Raw genomic sequence first — 16259 nt, forward strand, 5'->3', positions numbered from 1 at the left:
GCCACAAGTGGGCCTACAGCACTTAGTGTGCCACCCACTCAAGTGGCCTTGAAAATGGAACTCAGGCCTGCCATTGCAGGGCCTGAACGCAGTTTGTGAAACTGCCATGTTGTTCTGTCAAGTGCACTCACTTGCCAGACCTTACCCTTCCCTTTCTGTGCACCTAAGACACCGCTATGGTAGGTCGAGGGTACCCCTGGACAGGGTGTAGTGCAAGTGAAAGGTTGGACATGTACTAAGGTGTGTGTCATGTCCTGACAGTGAAATAATCCCCATTTCATTTTCCCTGTCGAAAGGCCATCTTACCCATTAGAATAGAATGGGAAGGCTGTGTAATATGTTTTCCAGCCTATCTTCCCAAGGGCTTTAGATGGAACGGTGAACTCACCCTGCAATAACACATCTTTTTTATGAAGATGGTTTTTGCATTATGTGTTTGTAAGCCACTCTTTTAGAAGTGGCTGGGTTTTTGTGATTTAAACATTTCTGTGTGTCTCTGCCTGGATGTGTATTGACTGGCTGGATTTGAAAGCGAAAGGATCTGGGGAATGTCTTGACCCAGGGGAGGAGGTGAGACAGCACTGGCTGACCTGCGTCTGGAGTGTAGGGGGTGGAGAAGCCCCTAGAGGTGAAGAGGCCTGGGCTGGTGCTATAAAACAAGTGTCCCATCTCCTGATGAGTGATTGAGAATCCAGACCCACACTAATCAAAGGAAGAGGTGTCACTGGTAGGGAGGCACCCAGAACTCGTTTGAGTAGGGGCAGTAGCGGCCGGTGGTGGGAGTGCTGCGGGGTGGTGGGTTGGGGCAAGGGTGGAGCAGGGTAGGGGGTAATAAACTATGAAATACGGCCTAACGGAGGTAAGTAAACAAATAAATAAATAAAACAAATGTAGTTGCGCACGCTGCAATGCATTTGTCAATGCAGGGCGCGCAATGACATTTGTTTTATTTATTTATTTGTTTACTTACCTCGGCTCAGCTGTATGCCATAGTTTAGTACCCCCCACCCTGCTCTTCCCTGCCCTATCACCCGCAGCACTCCCACCACCAGCCGCCACTGAGCAGGGGTCAGTACACCCTGTAACACAAAGACTTCAAAGCCATTGAGGGGTATACCTATGCGAGCTGAAGCCCCTGAAGTTTGGAGAATGGCTTGATCAAGTATGAACAAGACTGGAGATACTTCGTGGTCAAGAGCACCTTTGGCAAAGAAGAAACAACTGAGGAGAATGATGGCAGGACTGCTCATACTGTGTGGTCTGGGGCTGGCCTGCAGTTTGCTGTTTCAACCAAGGAAAGGGTAAAGTGATTTTGCTGTGTGCTGTGTCCCCCTGCTTGAAGGACTTTGCGGTGTGCTGTGTCCTGAAGTAACTGTCCCCAAGGGCCTGAGGTGAGCTGGCTCCCTATTCAAAAATACAGGAACACAAACGTTTCCAGAGAAGACTATCAGAGACGATGTGTGTGTGTGCTCTGTCTAGCCTGAGACCTTCGTAAGAGTTACCCTGTGATCTTGGACACGTGGAGTTCCAAACAAGACTCAGCGACGCAGTGTGCGTGTACTTGGTGCAGCCTGAGTCCTTCGACAGGATTGTCCTGTGAACGTGTGCCCCTGGAAACCAAGAAAGTCTCAGCGACGTAGTGTCCGTCTGCTTGGAGCAGCCTTAGGCTTTCGTGTGGATTGCCGTGATCGTGCACATCAGAAGGGCAAGGTGTCTCAGCGACACTCTGTGCGTGTGCTGTTTGCAGCCTGAGACCCTCGCCAGAGGTGCCCTGTGATCTTGGGCACCCGAAGATCAAGCGTGTCTAGAGCAACTCTTTGTGCGTGTGCTTTCTACAGCCTGAGACCTGCGCAAGTTGTGCCCTGTGACTGGGGGCGCCAGAAGATAAAGTGTGTCTCCGCGACGCGGAGTGCGTGTGCTTTCTACCACCGGAGACCTGAGCAAGTTGTGCCCTGTGATCTTGGGCACCAGAAGATCAAGTGTGTCCCAGCGATGCTGCATGCGTGTGTCGTGTGCAGCCTGTGACCCTCGTGAGAAGTTGTCTGGTTATCGTATACCCAGAGTCCAGTGAGTCTCATTGACTCTGTGTGTGGGTGTAGTATGCAGCCTGGGATCTTCCCTTTGCCGGGATATTAAGGGAGATTGCATTGGAGGCCCAAGTCGCTGGATGAGGAGAGGAGAGTGGGCTCGTGCCCCCCCAGGTGACATGTGTCGACTCCTGGGGCGGGAGGCGGGCTAGGAGGGAGATGCACTCGGCCTCTTTCTCTGTCCTGCCGCGTGAGCCTCTGCTTCAGCTCGATTTGCGGCATGTGTGCCAAAGGATTGGCAGCACCGGGGGCTGGAGTACAAAACTGCATTCACTGTATCATATCTTACCAGTGTGGGGGGGCAACTGTGGCCGTAGACTAACCGCAAGCCAGCACGAGGTGGCAGAGAGACTGCCGGAGGCACCGTGAACAGTGCTGGATTAAATCATGGAGTATTTGATGATTGTATGATGCATTGCCTTTTTTCTGCACAACAAACTGCTTGTTTGTCGTATTGCCCATTGCATTAGTTTTGCCTAACGAACTGCCTGGTAGGTGTGTTACGCCTTGTCTTAGTCCTACATCACGAACTGACGAATTGTCGTGTTGCATACTGAACTGCCTGATATCAAAAACTAACTGCCTGATAACTGTATTACACGTTGCATTGCTTTATCCTAACAGAGTATCTGAAGGGGACCGTACGCATTGCATTACGGGGGCATAACAGTTTACATCGTTGTTGCATAACGCACTGCATTACAGTAACAGTACAAATCGCCAGACAGCCACATTACGTTCTGCATTATTTTTATATTGTGAAGTACCTGATTGTTGCCTAACGAACTGCATATTACAACATTAGGATTGAATAGGATTGTTTAGTTTAGCTCAATAGTAATAGGACAGGGGGAGCTTTACCCCTAGGCATATGTTGGTTTAGTATTGTGTGCTCGCATCGTATATCTTTTTGTATACATATACTTGTTTTTCAATGAAACTCGTGTGAAGTCTATTTGTGGCGGCATCATTGGGTTGCTGTCAGTGTAATTGCAAATACTTTAAACATTGGCCTTGAAGATAAGCCTGGCTGCTCGTGCCAAGCTACCAAGGGGGTGGAGCGGGCTATCTCTAGAGGTGAGCTGTCTTTCCCTAACATTGGGGGCTCGTGGGTCCCTGTTTGACCTACGGTACCTACCTAGGCCAAAGCAGTTATCTTTACCCATTCCTGACTCTCTAACAACCAGCGTTTTAGAATGTTGCTTAGTTTGATGACGTCAGCTGTGGGTCATATATTGGATGAGCCCTTTATAGGGACAGAGCGATTATCACTCTCCTTCAGAAGGGTTCCGGCTAGTCTATTCTTCAGTGTGAGGACATCAAGGTAGCCTTTGGTACCTCAGCCACTGCCCTTACGACCTCTAGCCTCAGTGGTCAAGAAAGCAGCAGGGTACCTTACCCTTAGCTCTTCTTTGGCAAACAGGAGCCTGTTGATTGGCTAAAATGGCCCTAATATGTCTCTGAGGCTCAAACTGTGCTTGATGTTGCTTTCTGCCATCTTGGTGAATCTGTTCCATTTCTTTGTGCATTCATGGGACTAAAGGGCATGCCATTGGTTACCCATCTGAGATCTTATGTCGGCTTTAGTTCCTACAACTCTTATATTTGTGATTTTAACCAAGTCACAGAATTTCACACAACCTCCAGAAATGAAGTGACGTCATGACAAGCAAAGCCTTTCAAAAGATGGAGGGGAAAAGTTCAGGAGGGAAACAATATTGCCGAACTATGGGGCAGATTTACAAGTCCCTTACACCACCGGGGTGTCACGCTGCGTGACGCACCGACGGTGCAACCTTCTGTGTGATATTTACAAGTACAGATAAAACCACCTTGCGTGACTTTTTTTGTTTATTTAAATTTGTATAACAGTGCACAGCTACCCCCAAGGGGTTTCCCAGCGCCGACAGAGAACAACAGAGGGAGGAGAGGCCTATTGGCTGAAGAGCCATGTTTTGAGGGATCTGCGGAAAGACAGATGGTCAGATTGTAGGCAGAGGGGCAGTGGAAGAGCATTCCACAAAGTGGGACCAAGGTAAGAGAAGGAGTGCCCTCCCATACGAGAAAGTCTAACTACCGGAACTCGGAATTTCTCTTGAGTAGAGGATCTGAGAGTACGGGAGGGGACGTAGGGGCAGGCCAACTGTTGCACATAGTCAGGAGACTTAGCATGCTTAATGCGGAACAAGTATGTAAGGGCTTTGAACTTGACCCGTTTCTCCACTGAAAGCCAGTGGCGATCAACCAGCAGCCTGGACGTTGAGGCAGGTGCTCGGCACAGCAGTCTAGCGGCAGAGTTTTGTACTCGCTGCAATTTGCGTGTTATCTCTTTGTTGACACCCAAATAGAGAATATTCCTGTAGTCCAGCCTAGAAGTCACCAGGGCCTGGACCACGGTACGCTGGGCATGAGATGAAAGCATCCACACGATCTTCTTCATCCATTTCAGAATGGTGAAACAGGTGGCGGCAACCTTGGTAGCTTGGTGCCGCATGGAAAGGGAATCGTCCATAATGTAACCAAGGTTGCGCACCCGAGTGGAATGCTGTGGTAGCGTACCCATTTCTGGTGGCCAATGTTGAGGGCCTCAGAGACTTCGGTCCTTGCAAAGGATCAGAACCTCTGTTTTATCGCCTTAAGTTTTAAAAAGTTGGTGTTCATCCAAGCCATAACTTTGCTAAGGCCAGATCTAAGTGCCGAAGGCTCGGATGATTTGCCAACTGAAAGAGAGAAGAGGATCTGGGTGTCGTCAGCGTATGAGAAAAGCGACCGCCCTGATTCCTCCACCAAAGCTGCCAGCGGTCTGATGTAAACATTGAACAGTAGGGGCCTGAGAGTTGAACCCTGGGGAACCCCATAGGGCAAGGGATGAGTTTTGGATTTAGAGGTAGAAGAAAAGACCTGAAAATTGCGATCAGAGAGAAACGAGCTAAGCCAGCTCAAGGCGGTCCCAGTAACACCAGAAAGTTGGAGGGCCTTAATGAGTATGGTATGAAAGACCGTATCAAAGGCCGCACTCAGGTCTCATCGATGTTGTGTCGAAGCGCTTCTGTAACCCCAAGCAGAGTGGACCCGGTAGAATAATTGGTCCTGAAGCCAGATTGGGTGGGATGCAGCAGCCCATTTGTCTCAATAAATTTGGACAGATGTCCTTTAATGTGTCTCTCAAGGATCTTTGAAAGGGCAGGTAGAAGAGAGATTGGACGAAAGTTGGAGAGAAGGGTGGGATCAGCATTAGTTTTTTAAGAATGGGACAACCATTGCATGCTTCCAGCCTAAAGGAACAATGGTAACCGTTAGGGATGTATTAAGCAATTGAAGAACATGATTGAGAGAGGGTGGGTCAATTTGTCGCAAGACTGAAATGGGCAGTAGATCACAGGGAGATCCTGATTTAATATGACTAAGATGATGTGCGAGTGCTACCATGTCCAAAAGTGGCCAGGATTCAAGGGTAGGCACATTTATCAAGTCAGTGTGATTTTCAGGTGACAAGACAGGACAATCGGCAGGCACAGTGGGTAAAGGAGAGAAAGCAGGGGTGGTACTGACCAGTGAAGAATAAATGGTTTCTACATTATTTACAAAGAATTGTGCAAAGTCTTCTCATTGTGTAGAATTAGGGTTGGGAGGGGGTTGTATGGTGGTTGAGCCAGATAAATCCTTGACCATATTAATCAATCAATCAATCAATCATTGACACTTATAAAGCGCGCTACATACCCGTAGGGTCTCAAGGCGCTGGGGGGGGGGGGGGGTGCCGCTACTGCTCGAACAGCCAGGTCTTCAGCTTCTTCCTGAAGGCGAGGTGGTCTTGGGTCAGGCGCAGGTCGGACGGGAGGGAGTTCCAGGTCTTGGCGGCCAGGTAGGAGAAGGACCTTCCTCCTGTAGTCGCTCTTCGGATGCGGGGGACGGCGGCGAGGGCGTGGTTGGCTGATCGGAGGTGGCGTTTGGGAGCGTAGAAGTTGACTCGGCTGTTGAGGTAGCTCGGGCCTTGGTCGTGTAGGGCTTTGTGTGCGTGGGTGAGGAGGCGGAAGGTGATTCTCTTGTTGATGGGGAGCCAGTGAAGGTCTCTGAGATGTCCGGAGATGTGGCTGGATCGTGGGATGTCGAGGATGAGTCTGGCTGAGGCGTTTTGGATCCGCTGGAGTCTCTTCTGGAGCTTGGCGGTGGTCCCGGCGTAGAGGGCGTTGCCGTAGTCCAGTCGGCTGGTGACGAGGGCCTGGGTGACGGTCTTCCTGGTCTCTGTGGGGATCCACCAGAAGATCTTCCGTAGCATGCGTAGGACGTTGAAGCACGCCGAGGAGACGCTGCTGACTTGCTTGGTCATGGAGAGGGAGGAGTCCAGGATGAAGCCCAGGTTTCGTGCATGGTCAGTCGGTTTGGGAGCGGTGCCCAGGGCGGGAGGCCACCAGGAGTCGTCCCAGGCGGAGGGAGAGGAGCCCAGGATGAGGACCTCCGTCTTGTCCGAGTTCAGTTTCAGGCGGCTGGTCGTCATCCACTCGGCTACCTCTTTCATCCCTTCGTGTAGGTTGGCTCTGGCGGCGGCGGGGTTGTTGGTCAGGGAGAGGATCAGCTGGGTGTCGTCGGCGTAGGAGATGATGCTGAGGTGGTGTTTGCGTACGATGGCCGCGAGGGGGCTCATGTAGACGTTGAAGAGGGTGGGGCTCAGGGATGATCCTTGGGGGACGCCGCAGATGACTTCGGAGGCCTCTGACTTGTACGGTGGTAGGCGGACTCTCTGTGTTCTTCCGTCGAGGAAGGAGATGATCCATTCCAGCGCCTTGTCCTGGATTCCGGTGTTGCTGAGGCGCCGTATTAGGGTGCGGTGGCAGACCGTGTCGAATGCCGCGGAGAGGTCTAGGAGGATGAGGGCCGCTGTTTCTCCATTGTCCATCAGGGCTCGGATGTCATCGGTGGCGGCGATGAGGGCGGTCTCGGTGCTGTGTTTGGCTCGGAAGCCGGACTGAGAGGGGTCGAGGGATCCATTCGTCTCGAGGAAGGCGGCCATCTGCTTGTTGACGGTCTTCTCGATGACTTTGGCTGGGAACGGGAGAAGCGAGATGGGGCGGTAATTCTTGAGGTCGGTGGGGTCCGCTGTTGGTTTCTTGAGTAGAGCGCTGAGTTCGGCGTGTTTCCAGCTCTCGGGGAAGATGGCGGTGTCGAAGGATGTGTTGATGATGTCTCGCAGGTGGGGTGCGATGACAGCGTCGGCCTTGTTGAAGATGTGGTGAGGGCAGGGGTCGGTTGGTGATCCGGAGTGGATGGAGTTCATCGTGCGGATGGTGTCTTCTGTGCTGATCGGGGTCCAGGCGTGGAGGGTGGTGGTGGGAGGGGGTGGCTGATCGGTCGTGGTGTGCGTTGGTTGGTTGTTGAAACTGCTGTGTATGTCTGTGATCTTGTTGTGGAAGTATGAGGCGAGGGAGTTGCAGAGGTCTTGCGATGGGGTGATGTCGTTGTTTCCTGCGTTGGGGTTGGAAAGCTCTTTCACGATGTTGAAGAGTTCCTTGCTGTTGTGTGCGTTGTTGTCCAACCGGTCCTTGAATGCTGTTCTCTTGGCGGCGCGGATCAGCTGGTGGTGTTTCCGGGTGGCCAGTTTGTAGGAGGTCCTGTTGTCCGGTGTCGGGTCCCTTTTCCAGACTTTCTCGAGGGCTCGGCAGTTCTTCTTGGAGCTCTTGAGTTCGTCGGTGAACCATGGGGCCTTCTTGCTGCCGGGTCTGCTGGGCGGGGTCCTCAGCGGGGCGAGTTCGTCCGCGCAGTTGCTGATCCACTTCGTGATGTTATCGGCGGCCTGGCTGGTGTTCGCTGAGCTGGCAGGAGGGTGTTGGCTCAGGGAGGTGGCGAGCTGGTCTGCTGTGATCTTGTTCCAGCTCCTGCGGGCGGTGTGTTGCTGGTGTTGGTGGGTCGTCGTTCTCTTGAAGGTGAAGTGGACGCAGCTGTGGTCCGTCCATTGAAGCTCTGTGGCGTGGCTGAAGTCGATGTCTGTGCTGGATGAGAAGACGGCGTCGAGTGTGTGTCCGGCGAGGTGGGTGGGGGTGGACACCAGTTGCTTGAGTCCCAGGTTGGCGAGGTTGTCGAGCAGGGTGCTGGTGTTGTGGTCGTTTTAGGGCAGTTTTAGGGCAGTTGTTAGCCTGTAGAATAGATGTGGAAACATAGTTGGCACGTGCAGACCGACAAAGGGAGTGATAGGCCCGTTTGCTTGTAATATATGCAAGTTTGGCTTCAGCTGTATAGTTCTTACGCCACCGACGCTCCAAGTTTTTACATTTGGTTTTCTCCTTCTTTAGTTCGTCGGAGAACCAAGGGGCGGGGGCGATGGTTGTTAAACTTTCTGATAGAGGTGAGGAGACAGATATCAAGGGCCGATTTAATCCATCCTTGAAACGCTACCAAATCTGAGGCAACGTTATTATGAAAGGTTGGAGCATTTATGGACAGCAATGAATTAAACTTGGTAATGTCAAGCTTCGTCCAATTCCTAGAAGGTTCAACAATAGTGTTGCAATTAGTATGTACAAGAGGGGTGGTTTCCAGGCTGAATCCTACTAAAAAGTGATCCGTCCAGCACAGAGGGACGGCCGTTGTACATTGTAAAAAAGATACGTTGGGGAAAATGGGGTCAAGAAGATGCCCTACTTTGTGTGTGGACCCACTATTTAGAAGACGAATATTCATAGCTGCCAAATCAGAGACATAGGTGCTGGCAATATTACAGCTGGGGTCCTCACGATGGAGGTTGAGGTCACCTAAAATAGAAAAATTAGCTGCATGAAGCAGCAGAGGGGAAACAAAATCAGGAAACTTTGTTGCCCATGAGCCAGTATCCCAGAAAAAGTAAAGTGCGGAGTCAAAGTAAGTTTGAAAGCAGCAGCTTCACAGTCGGGAATCGATAGTTCGTCGAATTTACACCAATTTTTTTTCTTAAAAATGATGGCGATCCCACCTCCCACCTTAACTTCTCTGTCCTTCCTCACAATGGCGTAGTTCGGGGGCAGGGGTCTGGCCAAGTCAGGCCCTGAGCAGCTGGTAAGCCATGTCTCCGTTAGGAATAAGGCGTCAGGTTGTGAGTCCAATAAAAGATCAAAAATATCTGCCTGATGTTTGGGGAGAGAGTGACAGTTGACGCTAAAAAAAGAGAAACTGTTAGAAAGTCTTGGCTTTTGAGTCAGGGCGCAATGCACAGACTGATGGACTGTGGTGTCAGGCTTGACCGAACGAAGGAAGACGACATACGTGACTCACAGACCTGGGAGAACGAGTTTACACAAACGGCAACGCGAACAACTTATACGCTGTACCGCTCCAGCCAATCAGCTAGATGCTTGCGAGTGCACCGCTGCCGGTGTTTACATAGAGCGGTCTCCTATCTGACCCGCCACCAAACGGCCGAATTCCATTTCCGTCAAGTTTGACCGGCCCCCTGCTTTTCCACATGGTATACTGAACCCTCCGAGCAGGTGGAGCGTTTTGAAGTTAAGTCGGTCGGCAATACAAGCGTTCCACAACGTCCCCAGCGTCCTGATATACCATAGAGTGGAAAGAAGATATTTTAACCATTATCAGATTAACACATGCCACCAGTCACGAGTCACTATACTTAAGAGATTAAGTGCCTTGATATTCCTGTAATCGGAGTACTTTGTTGGGAAATCCGCCCGTAGAGAACTAAACCCAATATATATCTACGCCATTTTTGTGGCATATTAAAAGAATATCGATGGTACAGTCCTGAAGAAGACACAACTCACGTGTCGAAACGCGTCGACAGGAAACCATCAGTTTTTTTCCTTTTTTTTTAAAAATGTTTACTGAAATTTTAATCTTGACATATCATGTATAGATACAATGAAGTTTGCACTGACTCTGAACATTGTAATGCATTTTTATCAATCATATGAATTATTTATGAATATTTGAAAGAAATTAAAACCAATTTTATTGGAGAAAGCAGTTGTCGAATGTTGTTGTAGAATAACTCTATCTACATGTGTACTTGCTAGTTACATTTGTGCATGCCTGGGAATTTTTGTTTACATATATTCTCTACCCTGACCCAGGATTGCTATTCGCACCAGGGGGCTCCTGTTACTTTACATAGTGTCAGGCTTAATAGCCTTACCTGGTTCAACAAGGTAGGCGTTAAATGTAAAATTACAGCTCGGACAGGCAATTAAGCTATCTGCTGTCTCGAGGCAGGCACACGTGGGCTATGAGTAAGGGCGCAGATTGAGCAGCTGGGTGGAGGAGAACTTTAAACTAGCACTATTGCAGGGGGCAGGGGTTTGGGCCCCGAGTCCTGGCCTGGCACGGACGGGCGCAGACGGGCTTGCCTTTGGCGCGCCGCCGGCGTGCCCGCTGCGCGCATCCGCTGCGCACTAGCCTCATAGGCTGCTTTTAAAGGGCCCGCCTTGGGAAGGGAACGCAAACACTAGAGCGTCCCTTGCCCAAAGATGGCGGCCGCGTATGGCACAACCCGGAAGTGGGTTGGAAGATCGAGTGACGGATTTCCCTGTGACCTCCCTTCACTCAAACAGCCCGCTCTTGGCTGCGGTGGACCGGGGGGGCCACAGGTAAAGCCGCACAATCCCCAGCAGCAACACAAGGTAAGGAGGAATTTAAAAAAGCAATCGAGTCAACATTCCCTTAAGCTCACCCTCGCTTAGATTACAACAGTGTACAATATACCATGGGCAAGGTGTAAAAAGTAAGATAAAGCAAAAAGGTTTAAAAGTAATAGCAGCAATCAATAGGCGACCCGCAGCGCTTAGTTGTTCAAAGTAGTTTCAAGCGAGTGAGCCACAAAGCCTCCCTTTAAAGGGCCCGCCTTGGGAAGGGAACGCAAACATTAGAGCGTCCCTTGCCCAAAGATGGCGGCCGTGTATGGCACAACCCAGAAGTGGGTTGGGAGATCGAGTGGCGGGTTTCCCTGTGACCTCCCTCCACTCAAACAGTACGCTCTTGACTGCGGTGGACCGGGGGGGCCACAGGCAACGCCGCACAATCCCCAGCAGCAACACAAGGTAAGGTGGAATTTAAAAAAGCAATGGAGTGAACATTTCCTTAAGCTCACCCTCACTTTGTGTGTTAGGGGCGTGACATGGGTGTTGCAATGGGTGTCCCCACGCAACACCCATGTCCACTGATGCATTTCCAGATTTACGAGGAATCGTAAATCTGGAAAAGTGTCAGAATGCTATGCCCCCAAAGGGGTGGCGTAGCGCGGTGCAACGAGGAGAAATGTTTTTATTTCTCCTCGTTTTTTTCCTCTTTCAATGCGTGCTGCATCCGACAGCACAGATTAGAAGAGGAAATCACCTCAAATGATGGTTTTCTGTGCAGGAAGGTACCCCATGTTCCACAAAAACAATCTCCCCACGACGCAGGCATCGTTGCATCATGGTGCAAGGGTGTATGCACTGGCGTATGGCAGCAGTTTGTGCGTCAGCGCACGGGGAAGCACGGAGCTTTGACATATTGTTGTAAATATGTTGCAACCCTGTGCCTCCAAACTATCGAAGAGCGGTGCAGTAAAAGGACTTGTGGTACCGCGCTGCGTTCGTTTTTTGTAAACCTAGGTATTTGTAATTGTATTTTTTCTAAATATATATTCACTAAAAGGCAATACTTTTCAGAAACAGTGCTTTCTTTTTTATTCTCATAAAATAACCTTAGACAGTAAGGGCTCCCCAGACACATTCTCCAAGATAAATATTTCTTCACAGCAGAAAATGGTGTGTCCAGTTAGGGGTGGACTGGTCAAAATGCAAAGACAGGTTGTTAAGTTTCAACAAAGCCCCACAGCGCTGCCTTCTGCTATGCGAGGCCTCTTTGCAACAATTGATATATGTCCATCCCTCCTCTTGCACCAAAAAATGCCAAAAACAACAAACAATATTGTAATTTCTGAGCTCTAATTTTGCATAACACCTAATATGCTGCAGCCCTCTCTCCCAACACTCGCAGGAATCCAGATACAGGGGTAAAGGTACCCAAGCTGAGGTACTCTTTGTGTAGCAATACTGCACTTCCCCCGCCTTCTATTTTGCCCATTTGTTTTGCATACAAATAGTGAATAGTATATGGAATGAAGTACCACCTTCAGTACATTAAAAGAATATTGCACGTCACTGAGCAGTTCCATGACCATATCGAGGAACGAGTTTGAAGGCCTGAATTCCTTTATAAGATCATGAAACTCCGAGGTTCCCCTGGCATATCACGTCAGCACCATAATATAGACCCGGCAACTGGAATTATACGATTGTGCCGTGATTTTCACATAATTATAGACATGCCGCATTTGTCGCATAGCCCATCATCTGACACATAATCTGCAGATTTTAACCAAAAAAATGTTTCTAGCTCAAAGGGTTCCAAAGTTACTAAAAATGTAGCAACACCTGTTGCAGCGCAGTGAGAGAGCCTTTTCAGAACGTGTCTGGTCAGCTTTCCGTTGCCTAGTGCTATATTTGGGAGCTAAACTGGTAATAATGAGGTGTAGCCAATGCCCAGACATATTTATTAAGTTTAAAAAAGTCGAGAAAATGAAGTATCACCATTACAAAATGTGCAGCATTATGCCGCATAATTTGCCTTTTCTTGCTGCATGTTTTACTCAACCCTGCCCCACTATTTGGCCCTCTCCTGCCGCACAATTTCAGTGGTCCTGAATATAGGTAGTATCTAAAATATACATTTATCTAAGTTGTGTTTGTATAAATCATATGACATCACTTCCCGGGAATGTTGAGGGGCAAAGATCATATATTTCACTTACTGTGAGGTCATTAAGTTCAAGGGTGTTTGATGTCACTTCAGTTGCCCCTTGACGCTTTGGTGATTGGTGTGTCAGTCACATCACAATTAAAACGTTTGTACCCCTTTGAAGTTTTATGGAGAATAAAAAAAAAATCCAGCATCCAGACAATGTCACCGTCGTAAGGAAAAGAGATTCTTACTTAAATTGTGAGAAAAAGGCTCACCCCATTTTCAGCACCAACTATAACTCGCAATTCTAATATTGCCTGTTTGCCTGGATAAACTGCACCACCTCCTTCCAGATCATTACGGACATTGCTTCCAGTTCTGGATTTTTGTGTGACAGTTTTACATCTAGTTAGCTAATTAGACTATCAAACCTGAAATCAGTGATTTATTGGTGGAAGTTTCAAGACTGGGGACAGTGTCTGTAATGACCTACGCAAATTTACAGGAAGGGAGACTTTACTAGTGAGATAAAAACTTTGCACACTTATAAAAGCGATGTTGTTCTCCTGAGGAGAAACAAACATGTTAGGGTATCACATGTTCTAGTGCAGCACTGTGTCATTGTATGTAGTTGTCTTACAAAAAATATCTGGGGTAACATGCCATGGTTTAAACATGATACCCAGTCACTGTCCAGTGGAACAGGTCATTTTAACGAGTCCCTGACATGTAACCTGATGGGTCGTGTTCACCCAGCATGTTTCCTCTAGTCTACCACTAGGGGGCTCCGTCCCTGAGCGTCGCTCACGTCTGTCTCTGGGGAGATGAGGATCTGGGGGAAGCAATGATGTCATTTGCACCAACATTTCCAAGTCCAGAACCTGCCAATGTGAAAAGCGAAGTTTGCACTAAAAAAGTACCAAAAAAAACACTCTGAAGACCCCGTCGGCTCTGCAGTTTTGTTTTAGCCGAGATACATAGGTGCCAACATTGCACCACTGCATTCTGATCTAGAAATGTAGCTATAAAACTGCATGGGAACCTGTGCAATCTGAAACATCCATAAATATGGGTGCGAGCAGTGCAACAGTGCGATTCATAAACACAGGGTTGGACTGGGATCCAAAATATGCCCGGGCACCCTCAATACGAGCGCCCCACATTTGCGGATTGCACCTTTTCTCAAAAACTGCTTAAGTGTTTAAATGTTATTTTTTTTTTTAAAGGAGGGGGGAGGGGTTCTATAAAAGAGGCATATTTTCTAAACTTCAATGGGATAAAAACAATGCAAATGTTGCCAGGACTCTGTGCACTGATTATCCCCCAAAACAAGCTATGTGCCGGCCGAGCAGCAGCAGGAAACTGGGGCAAGCCGGCATTTAACAGCTGTGACAGAGAGCCCACGTGCTGCAGGCCCCTGGGAGCCGCCCGTTCAGCCTCACTTACCCACGTGCACACACAGGGCTGCACAGAACACGACGAACAGGAGGGCCTTCATCTTCGTGCGGTGTTGAAAGCTTCTAGAAAGTTCCGGAGGGGAGTCCGAGGGTGTATATATAGCATCGTTTCATGGGACAGTGAATGTCACCATCAGTCTGACGTCCATCTGAAGAATGTGGTCCAACAAGTACAGCTTCAGGTGTTCAATGCACAACTGCACCCTCTGCTTCTGCGGTTTGAACGGTGTCCATGACGTGCTTACGTCTTTGACGGGGTCTAGCTTGAATTGGAGTGGTAGGGCACGCCCCTGTTGTTTATTCAATTTGTTTATGACTAACTCAAAAGCAGGTTTCCCACCAAGGGCTTGACTGGCCATATGGGTAGGGTGACCGGAATTTGAAAGCCAAAAACCGGTACATTTCACGCAAATAGACTACAGTTTTACTTCAAGCGAGCGCACAGAAAGACAGCGCTCCTCAGCAGAGAATTACAGAACAGGCAGTTGGAACATACATAAAATGCAATAGCTTGCCTGACAATTAAAATGCTTTCTTGAAACAACTGCTAACTATCCCTGCTTTGTAAAATATTAAAAAGCACCTCCCACAGTATTCAGCCGACCCTCTCTAAAAACCGGAACAGGAGCTAAATTTCCTGAAATCTGCTGGGACAGCAGGTGAAAACTGCTCCGTCCTGGCAAATCCGGGACGCCTAATCACCCTACATATGGAACATAGGGAGGATCCCACTAGGCTGAAGGTCGGGGCTGCTTTTACTAACGGGCGGGCCTGTGGAAGCAGACACAATTCACTGGTAGACGTATATAGTGCTTAATTTGTTAAAGAACGAGTGACGTGTAGAAGCTCTGCTCAGACGCCGACAGCCAGTGCAATTAAACATCGGCGCGCCGAATACCAACGTTGTGTACTCTTCATTCACCTCAGGCCTCTTTAATCCATCACCAGACACTCCTGCCCTATTATCTCACGTTTGCAGGTTCCTGCTTTCTGCCTTAGTTACTGGTTTTCCATCTTTCCCTTCTGTCTGTCTGTGTTTCTCTCAGTTCTGTTATGTCCCAGTTGTCTGAAGACAAACAAAAGAGTCTGGTTCCCCAAAAATAAGTGTCAGTAGCCCCCATTGACAGCTACCGGCTCAAATTAAGCATAAATATAAATTGCCCCCTAGTGCCCTCTGGGGACTATCACACTCACTTGCTACACTCATACTCTGGTTGGAAAGAACACATTTTCCAGGGCATCTTTTAGCTGCCAGTCCAACACTGTTCGTACTTAACACAATAAAATACACAGTAGCACACACTTGAAAATAAGTGTCTAACGTGCTAAACTACTTACAGCTAAAAAATAGGTCATTTCAGGATATAAGTATTTGAAAAAGGTATATGTTATAGTTTCTGTTCACTCTTCTTATTGTACGTTTTATATACATTTAGGCACAGTCGGGTATGGCTGTCGCAGCATGTGTTCATGTTCACATCAGGAGCAAAGCTGGTTTTTAGGCCTCAGCTTCAGACGGCGCGCATGCGCAGTCTTGAAGAGAGATGTTGTATACACTTTGGGAGCTTCAGCCTGCCCATAAGCTTCCTATTTGCTGGTTCCATCGTCACCTTTATCAATGTTATGTTAGATGCTATGTTATGTTAGATATTCTTGTTAAGCGCAACACTCACCCGGAGACATCTAGGCGCAGCTGTGATACAGAGAGGAAACTTTGCCCAACCAGTTATTAAAGAGCCTGGTTTTGAGAGCCCGTCCAAATATCAGATGAGAGCTTGATGTAAAGAGGAAGTGATTTCCAGAGTTTGGATGCTCTCTCCACAAAACATCTTACACACCAGGAGGAAAATTTAAACCTGGGGAAAATCACATTTCTAGCAGAGCTGGAGCAGAGAGACCTCCCCAGCTAGCAGGGCCGGACTGGGAACAGAAACCAGCTCTGGCAATTAAGTTGGACCAACCGTAAAAGGGGTGAGGAGGCAATTGGGTGGGGGTGCACATGAAAAAC

General features: G+C 48.7%; 1 protein-coding gene across 1 annotated transcript in view; it reads right to left on the reverse strand.

Moving 5' to 3' along the window:
* LOC147724784 (lymphocyte antigen 6E-like) overlaps positions 1 to 14433 on the reverse strand; it is a 56691-nt gene extending 42258 nt beyond the window's left edge. The window contains exon 1 of the mRNA XM_086967069.1: positions 14241 to 14433. Within this exon, the coding sequence (XP_086823195.1) occupies positions 14241 to 14292 (52 nt within the window). The 5' untranslated portion in view covers positions 14293 to 14433. The remainder of the gene's footprint in view (positions 1 to 14240) is intronic.
* Positions 14434 to 16259: the final 1826 nt, after the last annotated feature.

The sequence above is a fragment of the Lissotriton vulgaris genome, chromosome 4_1 (genome assembly GCF_964263255.1).
Source record: "Lissotriton vulgaris chromosome 4_1, aLisVul1.2, whole genome shotgun sequence".
NCBI classification, from domain to species: Eukaryota; Metazoa; Chordata; class Amphibia; order Caudata; family Salamandridae; genus Lissotriton; species Lissotriton vulgaris.